Raw genomic sequence first — 16,288 nt, 5'->3', positions numbered from 1 at the left:
AAGTACTTTATTTCTTGTTTTTCATGTATATTCTTTATTTATTATTATAAAACTAACTAAAATGTAAAAAAAAAATCGTTTTAGGTTAGTTAAGATTAGATTAAGTAAAATAAATAGTTATAATAATAAAAATGTTTCATCAAACACACACGCGAGCAGCACTTAGGTAATGTAATTCGATATCATAACGTGAGCTGGATGTGCCTCGAGCGATTTACAACATATAATGGTGTGGACAGTAGTTAGACACGGGTCAAAGGGCAATAAAATTTAATTATAAATAAATGTATACTGTTACAAGCTTAAAGCTACTCAGGATAAATTATTTTAATTTCATGTTACAATTTGAAGTCATTTTAGAAAGAAAAAAAGAGTAATTTAAATTTATTTCCTTTTTTTTTCTTTCTTGTGGTTATGATGTTGGTCAAATTGACTGATCCTGTTTTGAGGTAAGGTAAAGAAATTAATGGATAAAATATGAGGTTTTACTGAAAAAAAACATTTGAAATATATTTAAGAGGTTTTAGGGATTACACAAAAGAAATTTGAGATTTTTGAGATGAGGAAAAGTATTTTTAATCTTAACATGAAAATTACTTTGCACACGGACTATTCAAAACAAATACTCAACATATTCATGGACAAATCTTTATTTTAGTTTATTAAAAATACTTCACTAAAAATATTATTTTTGGTCTGTAAAAGACTTGTAATGTTAAGTGAAAGATATACATACTATTTTGTATGTTAGAAGTATTAAATCTATAAAGACTTTAAACTAGTACAAAGAGGTCACGTGGTTGGTCAAATTGATCGACCCCATGTTGAGAGAGTTAAGTAGGCAGTAATTCTGAGGATCAATCTCAGCAATGGGGAACATAGATGACTGAAGTGCCCTGGAGTGGTATGGCAACTGGTATGTTGGAGATCACATGGGAAGGTCTTATCAGACTCTTACTCCATTGATATCCACAGCCATTGTTAGTCAAAACTACTGGTGAGCAGACAGATATCTGCCACCTTCAGTTGGCCTTCCTGCTAAGTGTGACAATGGGCAAGCTTGAGTTAAGATAATGGCATATGGATTGTGGTGTTGAAGGTTCCCTGTCATGTCAGTGGTGACTCATGCAACCTGGGGTCATGCAAGGCTGTATGATGAGTAACCACAAGAGGATGAGGTTTTGATATATCATGCATGGTCTTGGAAGTGGTCAAACAGATCACACCTCTTACATTCAAGGAAACTTTGAGAGAAGATGTGAACTGGTTTCTGACCAGTTTCAGAAATGGATGGACTCTAGATCAGGCTGTACAGTGCCAAAACCTGAATTTTGACAATCTGGCCCTTGATGCTGTTGACTACCTGGACTAAGAGCAGTTGAATGATTGAAAAACCATTGTACCTCAGGATAATTGGGCAATTTATCAAGCTGAGTTAAAGGCCAGAAAGAGGGATGGCATTGAAGGCCTGGCCATTTATGTAAACTGAGAGGACATCCTTTCAGGTAAATTTATTTAAGGACTGTCCAGTGAACTTACAATGTAACAACTGGAGAAGGAGGATATTCTCACATTTATTGAGACCGTGTCAATCACAACACATTTTGAAGTCATTACAGCAAAGAAGCTGTTGGAGAGGAGACAGCCTGCAGCAGAAGCTGCAGTAACTATTCTATCACAAAACTTATAAAGCAGGGGTTTGTATCACAGCAGCCCAAACCAACTAAGAAGAGACCAACTATCCACCTCTTCAACAAGGGATTGTAATGCAACTACAATGCTGTCAGTGAGTGGGCAACCAAACACAAGTCCTACTATAGGGTACATAATACTGCAAAGTCCATTATCAAGATACCTTCAACAACCATAGCTGATGCCTCTACCTGTACATTATTCAAGGTGTGAAGAGCAAAGTGTCTGCTTCACTTGTGGGCTTGTGAGACATTGTCAGAGGAACTGCCCACAATTTGTGGCACCACAAGAATGACATAATGATTGATCCCCACTGAGCACTCAGCAAGTCCCTGCTAACCTGTAGCATTAGTACTTCAAATTGCTAGACACACTAAGGTATCCATACTGCCCATTGTGCAGCAAGAACACTGGTGGGCCTCACAATCTTCCAGGTCCTCTAAGTTAAGCCACCATTACAGTCAGCAAATACTGACTTTTTTTTCTAGTGAATGGCCATAAACTGGATGAGAGGAGAGATAAATCTTTGGTCTAGTCCTTGAAGTGTCACCCACAAGACCAAGGTAGTTTTTCTCCAATCTTGGGTCTGAAATAGACTCCTGGGTGACAAATGAGCTGGTGTTCCACAAGAAGGTCATCCTGTGCTGCCTAAATTGAATCCAGAAACACTGGACCACATTGATATATGTGAAGAAGGGAAAGATAGCACCTTCATGTACACAATTGGTATTCTGATGTTCAGATGTTCCTTCCCCTGATTTGTGGAGTGAATGAGGATGACAAATTTGATTGTTCCTTCATCTGCTCAGACATTGAGAACTTCTCTCTTTGTGGAAGAGAAACTTCAACATTCTTGCATTTATTGGTCTTTATTTATTTTATTTTTCCTTTCTAGTATTATTTTTCTTGTTCCCTACTTCTTAATCCTAACTGTAACTCATTTTGTTTACCAATCCTGGACCACTTATGTTTCTGTGACATCAAACCTTGCCCTTCCTGTCTCTCTGATACTTCTTTCGTTGATTTTAATCTTTCTCCATCCTCTTCTATTTCATAATTCTCATGTTTGTGATTGCCTTTGCCTATGGCATGAGGGGATGGACTATTGGTATCGGTTTCACCCTCCAGTACCCCCTGCTCCTGTCTTTACCTGATTCTTTTTTACCTCAGTTCTTTATTTCTTCTCTTTTCACCTTCAGTCTGAGGTACTTCACTATGGCTGTTCCACTTCTACCATTCCCTTCTCACTCACCTCCTTGTTCCTAGAGGTTGTTGGGTAAGGATACTCATCTATCTCAAGTTTGACTTCTTTTTTTCCTTCTTGGAGCCCTTTGTCTAACCTTTTTCTTTGCCATGAAGTTTGGTGGTATTTTTGACTTGACTGCTTCATGAGCTGATGCTGCCTGTCATCAATCCTCACTTTCATATGTCATTTCTATATGGTCCCCAACACTACTTTACTCCATTTTTGTACCTCGTCTTTGCCCCTGGTTCCCTGTCTATTGATTCCCAACTTTCTCTTCTACCCAGTGGCAGACTTTTTGAGCACATCAGTAATTTCAGATCCTGTGGGTGCCCAGCTGTCATAGTTTGAGCTTTTGTTGTCACACATTTCTGTCCACACAGGGATTTTTCTAATTTTTACCCATGGACTTTCTATCCTCTTTTTTCCTTTCTCCTTTTGATCTTGTCTTTTCCATTATCTCATGGAGGCTATATTCGTCACCACTTCCACCAATTCCTCAATCCCACTCAATATCTTATTCACCGGGAAGTGGAAGGGGTTTTAACACGTTCTTTACTGGGATCTGCCTTCTCCCATCTGCATATGGACCAAACAGTCACTAGGTTTTTGCACCTATCCTACATCTTTCTGTATGTGAGGTTTAGTGATTGGTGACCAAGGGTTCATTGGAACAGCTTATCCCTTTGGGTCACACACACATATGTACCTCATTCTTTGGTCCTCATATGACCAGAAGTGTACCTCATGGAATTTTTGGACCTCAATGGTTCTCCTGTCCCTTCCTCTATTCTAGTATTTGTATTGATGGTGGGATTGATCCAATATCAACCTCTCTGTTTCATAACCTCCTCTTGTTGGGAAGCATCCCTGAACATCAATTTTACATCTGGTACATGGACCTCAGACAAGTCCTCTCTCCGTATCCACATGCTCAAACTTCCGGTAGACTGTCTAACATGATCGCATTAATACCTCCCTCATATAATTGTACCAAAAACATGCCAATGTCCCCATTCTACTGCTGTTTGAATTTTGTTTCCTGAGTGGTCTGGTGTTTGGTTATCCTAGGACTTGTCAACATAAGTCCTCATACATGTGGTTGGTAGGGATCCTCATCCTACTGCAGATTAGATGAAACATTCCCAATGGCACTTGCTTTTGGACCAGAGTTGACCCACCGTGTTTGCATTCTCCTTCCTACCATTGCCCAATTGTTGGGTTCCCAGATGGCTTAGTGTTGGTTGTGTACTGAGTCTGCATACATGCTTTGCCTGGGTTATGGGAATAGAAGTTGCTTTTCCATTCTATTTCCTGGTCATGAGATGAAGATAGTTGGGAACCTCCTCCAACCTTTTGTTATCTCCTGTGAAGTTAAGTTGAGGTGAGCACTTAAAACAAATCCAATTGAATTGATGCATGCACTAACATAATATGTTATCCTCCTGCAGCTTGATGGTAGAGTTGAGATTAACATGCAATAATGATTTCTGTGACCTTCTCCCACAGCTATTGTAGATCCAACAAGTCTGATGATAGAGTTGAGTCAAGTGCTAGGTACAATCTGAAGAGCCCCAATCACGCTACACATATTGGCCCTCTGACCTCTTGTGTGCAAGTTCTTGGACTGCCATGTTCTTACTCTGCCCATACTTGTGACACATGGAGCTTGTTTGCCTCTTCTTCCCATCCAGTCTGGGTGAAGAATGTACCCTGCAAGAGATGAGATGTGATCTCCCACAATTATGCCCCTATGGAACCCCTGCCATTGGGAATTGCACTCCATGGGTTTCCTTCAAGCAGTGTCTGAAGGAAGCTCATCTAGGTAACTTTCACACTGATCCCATTACCATACCAACATGGAATTCTACTTTTCTATGTGCATAAATCTGTATCACCTCAGAAATTAACATTTTCTATGCCTAAATGTATTTTTGCATACACTTCCCACTTTTCCTCCTCACTTCCAGTACAACTTAGTATTCCTTGTATTGTCTCAGAATGAAGATCATGAGAGCAAAATCATAGAGGAAGCTAGTGTGCAGGGAGGCTGTGTCGGCCTTCTATTGGTGGAAGGCTTTTGCTGCATAATGTCATTATGCAGTAGTTCAATTCACAATAAATGACATGAATTTAGGTGGTAGTTGCTTGAAGGCTAGTGGCATGTAAATCTCTAAGGCAGATGCATGGGGAAGATAGTTTTATGTGTGAAGAAATGAGTATCTATCAGAATTACATTTTCAGTTAATGAAAATGTTAACTTTACAAAACATTTCTCCATAAATATATGAGGTGTCAATGTGTTTACTGTTCTGAGTGCAAAGTGATTTTTATGTTAAGGTTAGAAATATTTTTCTTCATCTGAAAATTGTTAAATTTCATTTGTGTAACCTCTAAACCTCTTAAGTAAAGATCAAACTTTATTTTATCAGTAAATCTTTTTATTTTCTTTACCCTAACTATATATACACTTGGTCAATTTTACTGACCGTGTAACCACTGTAAAAATATGAAATAAATCTAAATTACTCTTTTCTATTTTTAGAATGACTACAACTTAGGACAGGAAATTCTTAACTCTTTCACAACTATAACTGAAAGTACTTGATGTATGTCCACAGAATTTGGCAAGCTTTTGATAAACATTACAAGTCTTTTGTAGACAAAAAATCAGAATTTTTAATGAAGTATTTTTACTTTGTAAAAGAATGTTGACTTTTCTAAGTACAAAGTGATTTTCATGTTATGGTTAAAAGTATTTTTCTTCATTTGAACATTTTAAAAATTCATTTGCCTAATTTCTAAAATCTCCTAATTAGATATCAAATTGTTTTTTAGAAAAACTATTTTATTTGTTTACTCTACCCTAACTCTATACCCATTTGATCAATTTGACCAACCTCGTAACCATCATACAAAATTAGTAAATGAATCTAAATTACCCTTTTTCTTTCTAAAATGACTGCAAATCGTAACAGAAAACCAATTGTTTAAACTAAATAGCATATTTAAAATAAATAGGATGTGACAGGTGAGCATGGCAAGTGAGTCAGATTTTCTAGCTTATGCTTCTGTAAACAAATAAGATTGAAAGCTATAAACATTTCGCTCTGAGTGAGTAACATCTATATTAAAATTAGTAATTTACATTAAATTCCATACCTCTCAGAGGAGTGCTAAATAAATTAAAGAAAAGGAAACACCTAGAAAGCAAGTGTCACAATTCTCATATTAGGGAAGGTTGAGGATTTTTATAATAATCACAATTGACTGTAGTTTTTTAAATATTTATTGAAACAGCAAGCTGATAATAGAATGAATTTTACTTGAAAGTCAATAGTTTATGCTAAATGATTTACAGAGCAAAGCATAAATAGGTTAACACAGAGAAATATGTTAAATATTTTCAAAAGTATTTTACCTGTATTTTGTGTTTAATCCTAAAATAACTATCTGTTAATCTTTGAATGCAGTTGCTTTAAATACATGCAGGATTTTTCCAAGTCGTACATTGTATATAGCACACTCGCATTCAGTGATCGGAGGTAGACTGTACCTTATATGGCGAATCAGCAGTGAATGGGTTAATAGTGAACAAGCAAAAACATTGATTTTTTTTTATTCATGTATTTAGCTGAATCAGACTTTCATTTGCCTGAGACATTTAGCAGCCACTAATGTGAAATATTGACCTTGCTTTTGAAATTTTTGTGATTTTTTCAGATTTCTCTGTTTTTTTTTTCTTTAACATGTTCAAAGTCAAAATAATCAACAAATTGGGATACTAAAGGAAAATTTTCATTTGATAAAAGTTCTAACATTTCTTAGGATCCCTGAGAAATGCCATGTTATTATTAATATTAGTAGTTTTGACATTATTTCTATCCAAGAATAAAAGTAGTCATGTTATTCTTTATAGTTTTAAAAACTAGGTGGGAAGAAAGTGTCAGTTTAATATTTTATATATGTGAAACAGGTGAACAGTTTTTGTTACATATGCAGAACCTAATTCTGAACTGCATTCATAGGTTCTTATACTCAAAATCTATTGTTAAATATCTGTGCTATTTGTTTGCAGGAGTTGAGGGAGGTTTTATTCCAGAAGAAGGTACTAAGTATGAAGTTTTGGACTTTACTTCTATTGTAGTGTTACCAGATTTCATTGAGATCCCTCTTCCCAATCCTGATCTTCCAGAGCTGGTATGTTAACTTATTAATTTTTCTCAAATTTGGAAAACAGTTATAGTTGTGGATATCATATGACTAGTTCCTTGGCAATATAAAGTTGCTATGTTTCATTAATAAATTCATCAATAAATTTTTATATATTGTATCAATATAACTGAAAAGTAAGAAATGAAATTCCATGTTAAATATTTGAAATATCACAAAATGTTCCTTTGAAACATTTAGATAATAATTTGGAATTTTTCTGGTTCAGAAACATTGCTAACATATTTTATGAGGTTGAAAAAATGAATATTAAAAAGAATTGGAGTATAATTTTAAACATATTTTTTGTAAAAACAATTGTGATTACATCTATCATTTGTTATGTGTACCTCAAGTAATGATGGGAATAGAAGCTAAAGATTACTAAAGTTGTATCAGTCATTAATGGTTCTCTCATATTAATTAAATTTTATCTTGCGTTGTCTGGGATTCTTTGTGAGCCATATTTGTAAATCATTCACAAATTGGAAAAATAAATATGTTTTAGATGCATTTGGTAACAAATATTGAGTAGAATTTCACAGTTGATGAATTTTGTATTTATTTGGTCAAAATGATAAAGAAAACCTTATGTTTACAAACATTGCTACACAATAAAACTATTGTTTATTTATCAAAAAGTAAAAATGCCATAATTTTAATCAAAGAACCAAATATAAGCTAGCCTTAAGCAATATCCAGTCATATGACTTTGTTTCATACTATGTATATATTCGTATGTCTTGGTAAACTGTCTATCTGATGATGACAAAATATGTTTTTAAAGTTGTGTTTCACTAGAAAATGAGTTAAACTACTTGATGTGGTACTATAACAAGGTTTCAATAAAACCTGTTCAAAAATTAAGGTAGATTGAAAATCAAAAAATGGATTATATATCTCAAGTGGTGATAGGTTCTAAGCAAAAAGTTATTCTTGTGGATGGGCAGAAAAATTCTAAATAGAAATTGACGTGGGTTTTTTGTTTACAAGCAAAACCCTTTGCAGCTGTACAGAAATGAACATTTTAACTTTTTTCTTTGTGAATTGTAATAAATAAATGTTAGAAATTGAGAAAATATCAATTCTAAAATAAGTTTGAGTTAAAATTGTTGAAATATAGTTAGAAGCTAACCTATATAAAGCCAGATAAAATAGTTCAATTACTCTGCCCATTATGATTTTAGTGACAGGGGTGCAAGAAGCTGTGAAACCTTATACGTGTAGTGAGTGTTGGTATAATAAGCCTAAAGTAAAGATGTAGTGTGGGATCACCTAGACTAGAGCGAAGTGCATAAAAAGTTATCATGAAAGTAAAAATATCAATTCAATTTTAAACTTAAATCATTTTGAATTAAGCTAATGCTGCATTCCAACAATAGCGGTGGGTGGTGATGACTAGCTGCCTTCTGTCTGGTCTTTCAATGCTAAATTATGGATGGCTAGCTCAGATAGTCCTCATGTAGCTTTGCACGAAATTCAAAACAAACCAAACCAAATTGCACTTGCTTATTAAATATCAAAGAACACAGTAACTCAATTATAAATTACAAAAACAATAAAATGTACAAAATACTGTAAATTTACTCTGTTTAACACTAAAGTACTGGTAAGTACTGCCAACCAGTTGTTATCCCTCTAGACAGCAGTTTAAAATTAGTGACAATTGCCTATAACCTTAGTTGCTTTGAAATAACGGGTAGTGAGAACAGGTTTGAGTTCATCAAATCATGAGGCAACCCTCCTCTCATAATGTAGTTTTGTGCTTAAGAACAAACAAACAAACACTGGCAATACATATTTCAATTATGTGGATAGTTGGAATAATCAGAAACTCTAATTTTGATTAGTTTATTATTTTCATGACATTTGATTTTAATGTAATTTTGATTAATCATTTGTTGGAATAATCAGAAACAGTGATGATTGGAACAACTAGTTTTGGTGACATTAATTGATTACTTTATGAGACACTAATTGATATAATTGCTGCTCGTAGGCCATCACTTAGAGTGATTAAGCAGTTAAATCACCTGACTCTGTTCCTTTCTTTCTCTCTCTCATAGACACACACATGAAATTTCTTTCACTTTCATACCTGTGTCTTTAATTGGCTTAACTTTTAGCCTTAATAGTAAATCTTATTTGATAACATAGATATGCTTGCATGTAGATAGTTCTGACACTTCTACATCCTAGATTTGCTAATATTCAGCACAGCTGTCAAATTAGTAAATTCTACCCAGTTAATAATCCTTGGATATAAAACTAATAATGGTTTGGCCAAAGTCTAAAATATTTGTCATTTTTCTTTTAATTACTTCAACATACACAAAAAACTTTTTAGTAAGCCTCATTATGCAATTTCTTTGTACAAAATAACTTCTAATGTAAGTTTTTTGTTTTCAACATAAATGTTCAGATCTGTCCAGTAAAATAAAATTTAGAGATACTATAAAAAGGTAAATACACAAGTTTGTTTCAAAAGAGACCAGGATGGTATAGCCTAGTGAATGGTGTGTTAGGATATGGATCATGGGATACAGAGTTCTAGATATGGTGCAACTGAACATTTTCCTGCTGTGAGTGCATTATAAATGTGAGAGTCAATTTCGTTATTTGGTTCCAAGAATCAAACAATGACCTTATTGCGCCGAGTATTGTTAGCTGTGGTCAGTAATTCAAAACTAACAGTCTCTGACCTGGTCATTTAGTCCATGTGTGCATAAAATGCTCTTCAGGTTGGAAATTACAATTCCAGTATTTTAAAAGCTTTTGTAAAAGTCGGATACCAATGGATCTGTATTATAATATATGTTGGAAACATGATGAAATAAATTAGTCATATGTTAATATAAAATACATTAATAAAATAGAAGAGCATATACTTACATATATCTATTACAAAAATAGATGTAAAACAAAAATAGTAATAGAAATTTCCATGGTTTAAGATAATATCATGTGATGCATTTTGAGTTATCACTACCAAGGGCCAGATAAGTTCTGATCAAGAAGTTAGCACATAGAATCACATACACAAAAGTTATAATGGTTTTCTGAATAAGAATAGTGAACTATTTGAAAGTGTTAGAGCTTTGGGTCTCGTTTGAAAACCATTACAAGTGTCAGAAAAGATTAACCCAGCCATTGATTTAAATCAATTTTGCAGTTTTCTAAGAAGTAAGTGTTGTTGTATTCTCAGGTTAAATAATTTCTTCATGATGTATCATTAAAAATGAACAATATTTATATTGAAACATGAAACACTTTGCGTGTACTTCTGTTGTATGCTGGAGGATCACTTTCTACTGGACATGTAAGTTGATCATAAGCTATTCTTCCCTTAAGATGTATTTCTGCTGACCAACTAACTTAAGATACTGTTTAGAACTGTTTGAATTCAGTGCTCCTTACTTAACAGGAAATGTTGGATTTACTTATAGAAACTAGCACTGTCCACAAGGTTGGTTATTCTCATCAGAGGGGAGGCCATAGCTTTATAAATCATATGCTCTATTTGTGAAGGGCACAGCTGTCATTGACCATCAGCAGTGTTACAGAAATATCCCAATGGGTGTAGAAAATATTATCTCTAGTGAACAACAAAGAAACAAAAGTAACTAGAATAAAATAAACTTAAAAGAGTTTTGGACTTTGTGCTTATACAAAACTACATAAATTCAGACTAAACAAAAAATTCTGAAAATTGCTGCATTAAAATGAAAAGGTAAAAATTGCAGGTATACCTTCATACAACAGTGTAACTAGGTTGGTTATCAGAACAGGAATATATTAATCACCATTGTGTTCAAGTCTGTTTTATAATACTAACATATAGAGAGAACACAGTTTGAGGAACTCAAAGATTAAAACTCATTATTTTTGTCAAATAAGCTTAGCCAGTGGTAACTGCTCTTTTTGATACGATTGGCTTTCTGGTATTTTTATGTTATGTTCTACATTAACCAAACTTGCATTTAGGTGGCAAATTTTATATATATATACACATCTATTTCTTGTTATAATTTACAAATCACCCTACAAAATTGGTACTTGAATTACAATCTGACATAAACATTTCCATTATTATTATTATCATTATTATTTCTAATAACTTGTTATAAATACTTATATAACGCTGAAGCCTCTATAGTTATTAATTTTATTTGTTTATGGTATATTTCATAAAGTTCTTTCAGTTTACTTAGTGAATTAAAAAAATATTCAAACACTGTTTAAGATTTTTCTTTTATTTCAAATAAAGGATTTAATAAAAAAAATATTTGCTTTCATACACTAAAGTAGAACTTATCATGTTTTATATTTTTGATATAAAGTTCACACAGACAACAATCAAAATTGATTGAAAAGTGAGTGTCAGCAAAATTTCTCAAAAAACATTGAAAGTGTTAACAGGTTTCCCATGTATCCTGGAAAATGGAGAAAATAATAAATATCCTAGAAAAGTCATGAAAAACTGTGACTTTATGAAACACATCATCATATTTAATAACAGTTGATTATTTCATTGAATGTCTGACTTATTTAAAATGTAGGTAATTTAATATAATTAAAAACAAAAGTGAAAAGGTGTGAGGATTGAATAGATATGAGGGGTGATGCAAGGCTATAAAGTGTCATGAAAAATGGCTGAAATGTCTTGGAAAATAATCTTTAACCAAGAGTAGGAACCCCATTTTAAGTGAATTTTTAAAGCTACCAAAGATTAGAAACTGCACACAAAAAAAACATCCAAAAAAGTGACCATAAAAAGTATAATTCAGAAACTCCAGCACACGTAAATAAAACCTAAAAGAGGCTTTATATGTAATTTAAGACTACTAAATCTGTAGTCCATTAGGGATGTAATTTCTAAATATTAGGGTTTGATACATGCAAAAAGATAATTTCATTCTCGAAATCCATGTGTAGAATTTCTCTAGTAGCAGTTGGTTACACTTTCCTAGTTTAAAGAGATAAAAAATATTTGGTTCTTTTATTCCAACAGCAATATTTTTTCACATAAGAATTCTGTTTTATCAATTGCTAAAATTGATTCTTGCATAAAAATAAGTAACATTTATTTAATAACATAACTATTGTAATAATTATGTCTGATTCCATTGTGTCAGATGATTTCAGTATTTACTTTTTTGGGTGTTTATTACACATTTATCCAATACATTGCTTTGCTAAAGGTTGTGTCAAAACAGGTTTCTTTGCAAGTTGGAGTTGGATGTGGCCTAAAGTGTGCCAGACTGTGAATTATAAGGTTTAATATTTGTGCTGTGATATGCTGCTGATCATACTCCTGCACTTCCATCATAGGTGGCAGGTGATGCTCTTTCGTTGCTATCTCTCTAGTAGTAGTTTAGCCCATGTATTGCATAAAATACCAAATACCCATATTCTTTATTTCCAATTGTTGACAAATTCAATTTATTTTTACTGGCAAAGTAGCAACAATAACATATTAGAAATGTAATCTTTAATATATATCATTAAGAGTTTCATTTGGAAAATATGTATATGCTGTTTGAGTGCAATTAAATACCATGCATTTTGAAGTATCCTATCCCATAATAATATAGGCAATAACAATCTAAGGTGTAATGCTTAACTTTGAAGAATGTGAAACAAATTGTTTCAAGTTTTCATTAAATAAGCTACATTAACATGTTAAAGTTTATGTTTTACTGGGAGTTGTACCCATTGTGTAGCCTTAATCATGAAAGTAAACATAGACATTCACTATGTTAAATTATATTTTTAGTTGTGACCTTTTGGCTGTCTTAACTAGGGCTTTTTTTCACTTCTCTTGTGTGAAAAAAACTAATAAATTAACACAACTAGCAATAAAATGAATGGTTGTCAATACTTTTAAATGAGTTTTAAAGAAGAACAGTCCAGACTTAAATAATATGAAAAATAAGTGTTTTTTGTCCTCTATCTTCTCAACATTTTGTTAATGATAGATGGATTACTAAATTACAGTTTGGTCACAATCAAACCTAACCAATTTGTTAAGTTTGGTATAAGTGGATAAAGGTTTAGATTTTTTTCAGATAATACTTCTACTAAATGATAGTCACATTATTCCACTAATATTCCTGCTCATATAACACATCTGTTATCAACCAGTTATGAGAATGAAGTCTCATTTCAACAATAGGGGTTTACTCTTGGTACTTCTGCCAACTATGCTCACATACCTTTGGTGTTCCACTGTTAGATTAGCAAGATCAGTAATGAACAAGTTGGCTGGAGAAAACTTCCAAATTCCAATGATTTCTCAGTCTGCCTGTGAGAGGCCATGGAAGTCAACCCTACTTTTTCTGTTCTATGTCCAGTGGGGCAATACTTTTTGCATGTACTGTATAATTAAATTTCAGAAGTTGATATTTAATTTTTATGAATTTCATGCATATTTCATTTTATTTTAAAGGTGCAGTTATCTGTGGCTAGCATATTGGCAGCACAGTCTCCAACAAGAGCTGGGGAGGCCAGTGCCTTAGAAGGGACTTGGGATGGCGAGAAAAGAAAGGTTTCAAAGTAGGAACAATATATATAACAATAACTAAACATATAGAAGTTTGGTATATTACTACTTAGTTTTTCCAGTATTACTCAGTCTCCTGTGTTATATGCAAAAGAAGATTAATTTCAACACTTCATCTTACAACAAAATAACCCTTCTTAGTTTCACAGTATTTAAGTTGCTGACAAAATTTTGAAGTGAGTTTTTTGTGAAGGTTATTGTATATGTTGTAATAGCTAAATGAGTTTTTATATAAAGCACAAATAGATATTTAAGATTTTAAAGAGGACATGACACAATAGGCTCTCATTTACTATCATGTGAAATAATTCTTCTTTGCAAAGTATTGCATATCATTTATATCATATTACTGAACTTTTCTATCTATTGACAAATCATATATGAACTTGACATCATAGCTTTCTTGTTATTTATATAATATATAGTTACTTTGTGTGGCTCAGCAATAAGTTTGAGATTCATAACACTAAAATATGGGATTTGACCTAAGTGATAGGCACAGCATACATAGCCAATTTTGCAGCTTTTTCCGTAACAACAAATAAACTGTAATACGTCTCATATGTTTCTGTTTATTATTCTTAGTAAAATCATGAATAATAGGAGAGTGTAGCATCTTGTTTCATTCAAAAGAATACTTTTTTTTTTATCCAAATGTTATCAGAGAAAAATGTTTTAATTATTTTTCTACTTTAGAGCACAAAAGGTAGAAGTGATTTTTTAAGCACGTTGGTTTCTCCAAGTGTTTTAGGTATATTTGAAAATAATCATGGATTTTCAAAATCTTTTAAATAATAAGATTTCTTCTAGTATGAAAACATATAAAAAAAAAGTAAATAAAACAACAAGTATTTATATTTTTAAATCATATTTTTCAAAATGGGCAATGTAAAAAAAAAAGTTCAGGTCTAAACAATGCTATCAAATGAAAGGGAAGAAATTAAATATTCCAATACAGTATATTCCCTCTACTCACAAAATAATACCTTTTCTCAATTAGTACTGCCTTCTTTCAGGACAAATTTTCAAAGCTATCAAATGAAAGGGAAGAAATTAAATATTCCAATACTTTATATTCCCTCCACTCACAAAATACCTTTTCTTGATTAGTACTGCCCTCTTTCAGGACAAATTTTCAACACTCGCCATTAGCCTTCCACCTCCAGCTTTTGCATATCCACATGTAAATTATTATGCAGCAGCAGCTCTCCACCAATAGGAGTGCAACACAACCCAGCACCCTCTCCACATTTGCACTCATTAATCACTTTGAGATTGGAAGTAGTACTGTACAGATGTGCTTTGTGGAATTAATCAGGTTTGTGCTGTCTTATACTTATCTTCTGTTTCCTATAATTCTCAACCTGCCCTCCTTGGTGAAGAATCTATGTGCCAATATTCAGTGTTCCCTTCCTCACTTGATGTTGGGGTTCATGCCCAGTGTTTTGAAGATCAACTTCAGTCAGGGGTTAGTATGCCTCATCTGCCTTGTACATCTGAAGATCATTCTTATGCATTTCATAGATCTTCCCTTATCTTGATTCCCAACATTTGGAATCTCTCACAACTTTTTGACTTTGAACCCTAATGTATCGATGAATTTCTCATAACCTCAATTTTCAAATATCAGACTGATATTATCCACAATTCTACATGTAATATTAACTATTGTTACGTCTCTGTTCGTTTGTTAATTTCCCGTAGAAATTCTTCCCGAGAAACTTCAGCGATACAAGTCCTTTCTTAAATAAAACTAGTTTATTCTTTCTCAATACAACTTTGCAATACAATCAATTTAACTTAAACACACGTTATAATTCAAAATGAACGATTCACACACTTTACTTACTACCGCGCTTGACTCAGTTGTCCGTCTCTATCTCTGCCTGTCTGCAATTCCTAATGCCGATTAATTGTCTGGCACATTTATATACAAAAATAGAGGGTGCCTAGCAAATACTGGATTATTCGGGAAGTTCCCCGATCTTTCTAGAACTCATTACGTGTTACCAGCGTCATGTGACTTCCGCTGTCGTAACACTGCCCCTTCCTTAGTATTGTTTGTCCCGACCAATAGCCACTTAAATTAAACCAATAGATAATTAACAATAACTTAATTAAATGTACAGGATTTACAAACACAAAATTAAAATTCAACAAAGTCTCTTAATTTTACAGGACGTATCTCCTTCTGTACTAGTCTCTGTCTTGTTGCCTTCTGCTTCACGTAAAGTTCATCTGCTCCATCAGGAAATGTCCTATTATCGGTAACAGTCACATCAGTTGTAGTAACTTCATCAAGGGCTTCACTGTTTCCCTTCTCAAAACCGGGTAGAGTTTCTTCTTCGACCGTGGCTTTTTCAGGTGACACGTCTTCAACAGCGTCATTTGTTTCATTGCTCACTTCGTTCAACTGAAATGTCCTGGACCGTGATAATGCCAAAGCCTGTTGGCATGCACCACCTTTGGCTTACCTCGTCGACCACATTTTATTCAGAAAGTCAGGTCTGAGAGACTTCCCTTTGGTCTTCCTGGGATTATACAACCACACCTTGTCTCCTGGTACAAAGCTGACTTCA

The 16,288-nt window shown here is 33.4% G+C and overlaps 1 protein-coding gene across 2 annotated transcripts in view; it reads left to right on the top strand.

Annotated features, from left to right (window-relative positions):
* LOC106464967 (ubiquitin carboxyl-terminal hydrolase 5-like) overlaps positions 1 to 16,288 on the top strand; it is a 206,504-nt gene that overhangs the window by 40,216 nt on the left and 150,000 nt on the right. For both annotated transcript variants that reach the window (XM_022392775.1, XM_013925142.2), the window contains exons 4-5: positions 7,014 to 7,135; positions 13,596 to 13,702. In XM_022392775.1, coding sequence (XP_022248483.1) covers positions 7,014 to 7,135; positions 13,596 to 13,702 — 229 coding nt within the window. The remainder of the gene's footprint in view (positions 1 to 7,013; positions 7,136 to 13,595; positions 13,703 to 16,288) is intronic.

The sequence above is a fragment of the Limulus polyphemus genome, unplaced genomic scaffold (genome assembly GCF_000517525.1).
Source record: "Limulus polyphemus unplaced genomic scaffold, Limulus_polyphemus-2.1.2 Scaffold1796, whole genome shotgun sequence".
Lineage (NCBI taxonomy): Eukaryota > Metazoa > Arthropoda > Merostomata > Xiphosura > Limulidae > Limulus > Limulus polyphemus.
The sequence above is the reverse complement of the archived record's forward strand: the minus strand, read 5'-3'. Positions and strand labels throughout refer to the sequence as shown.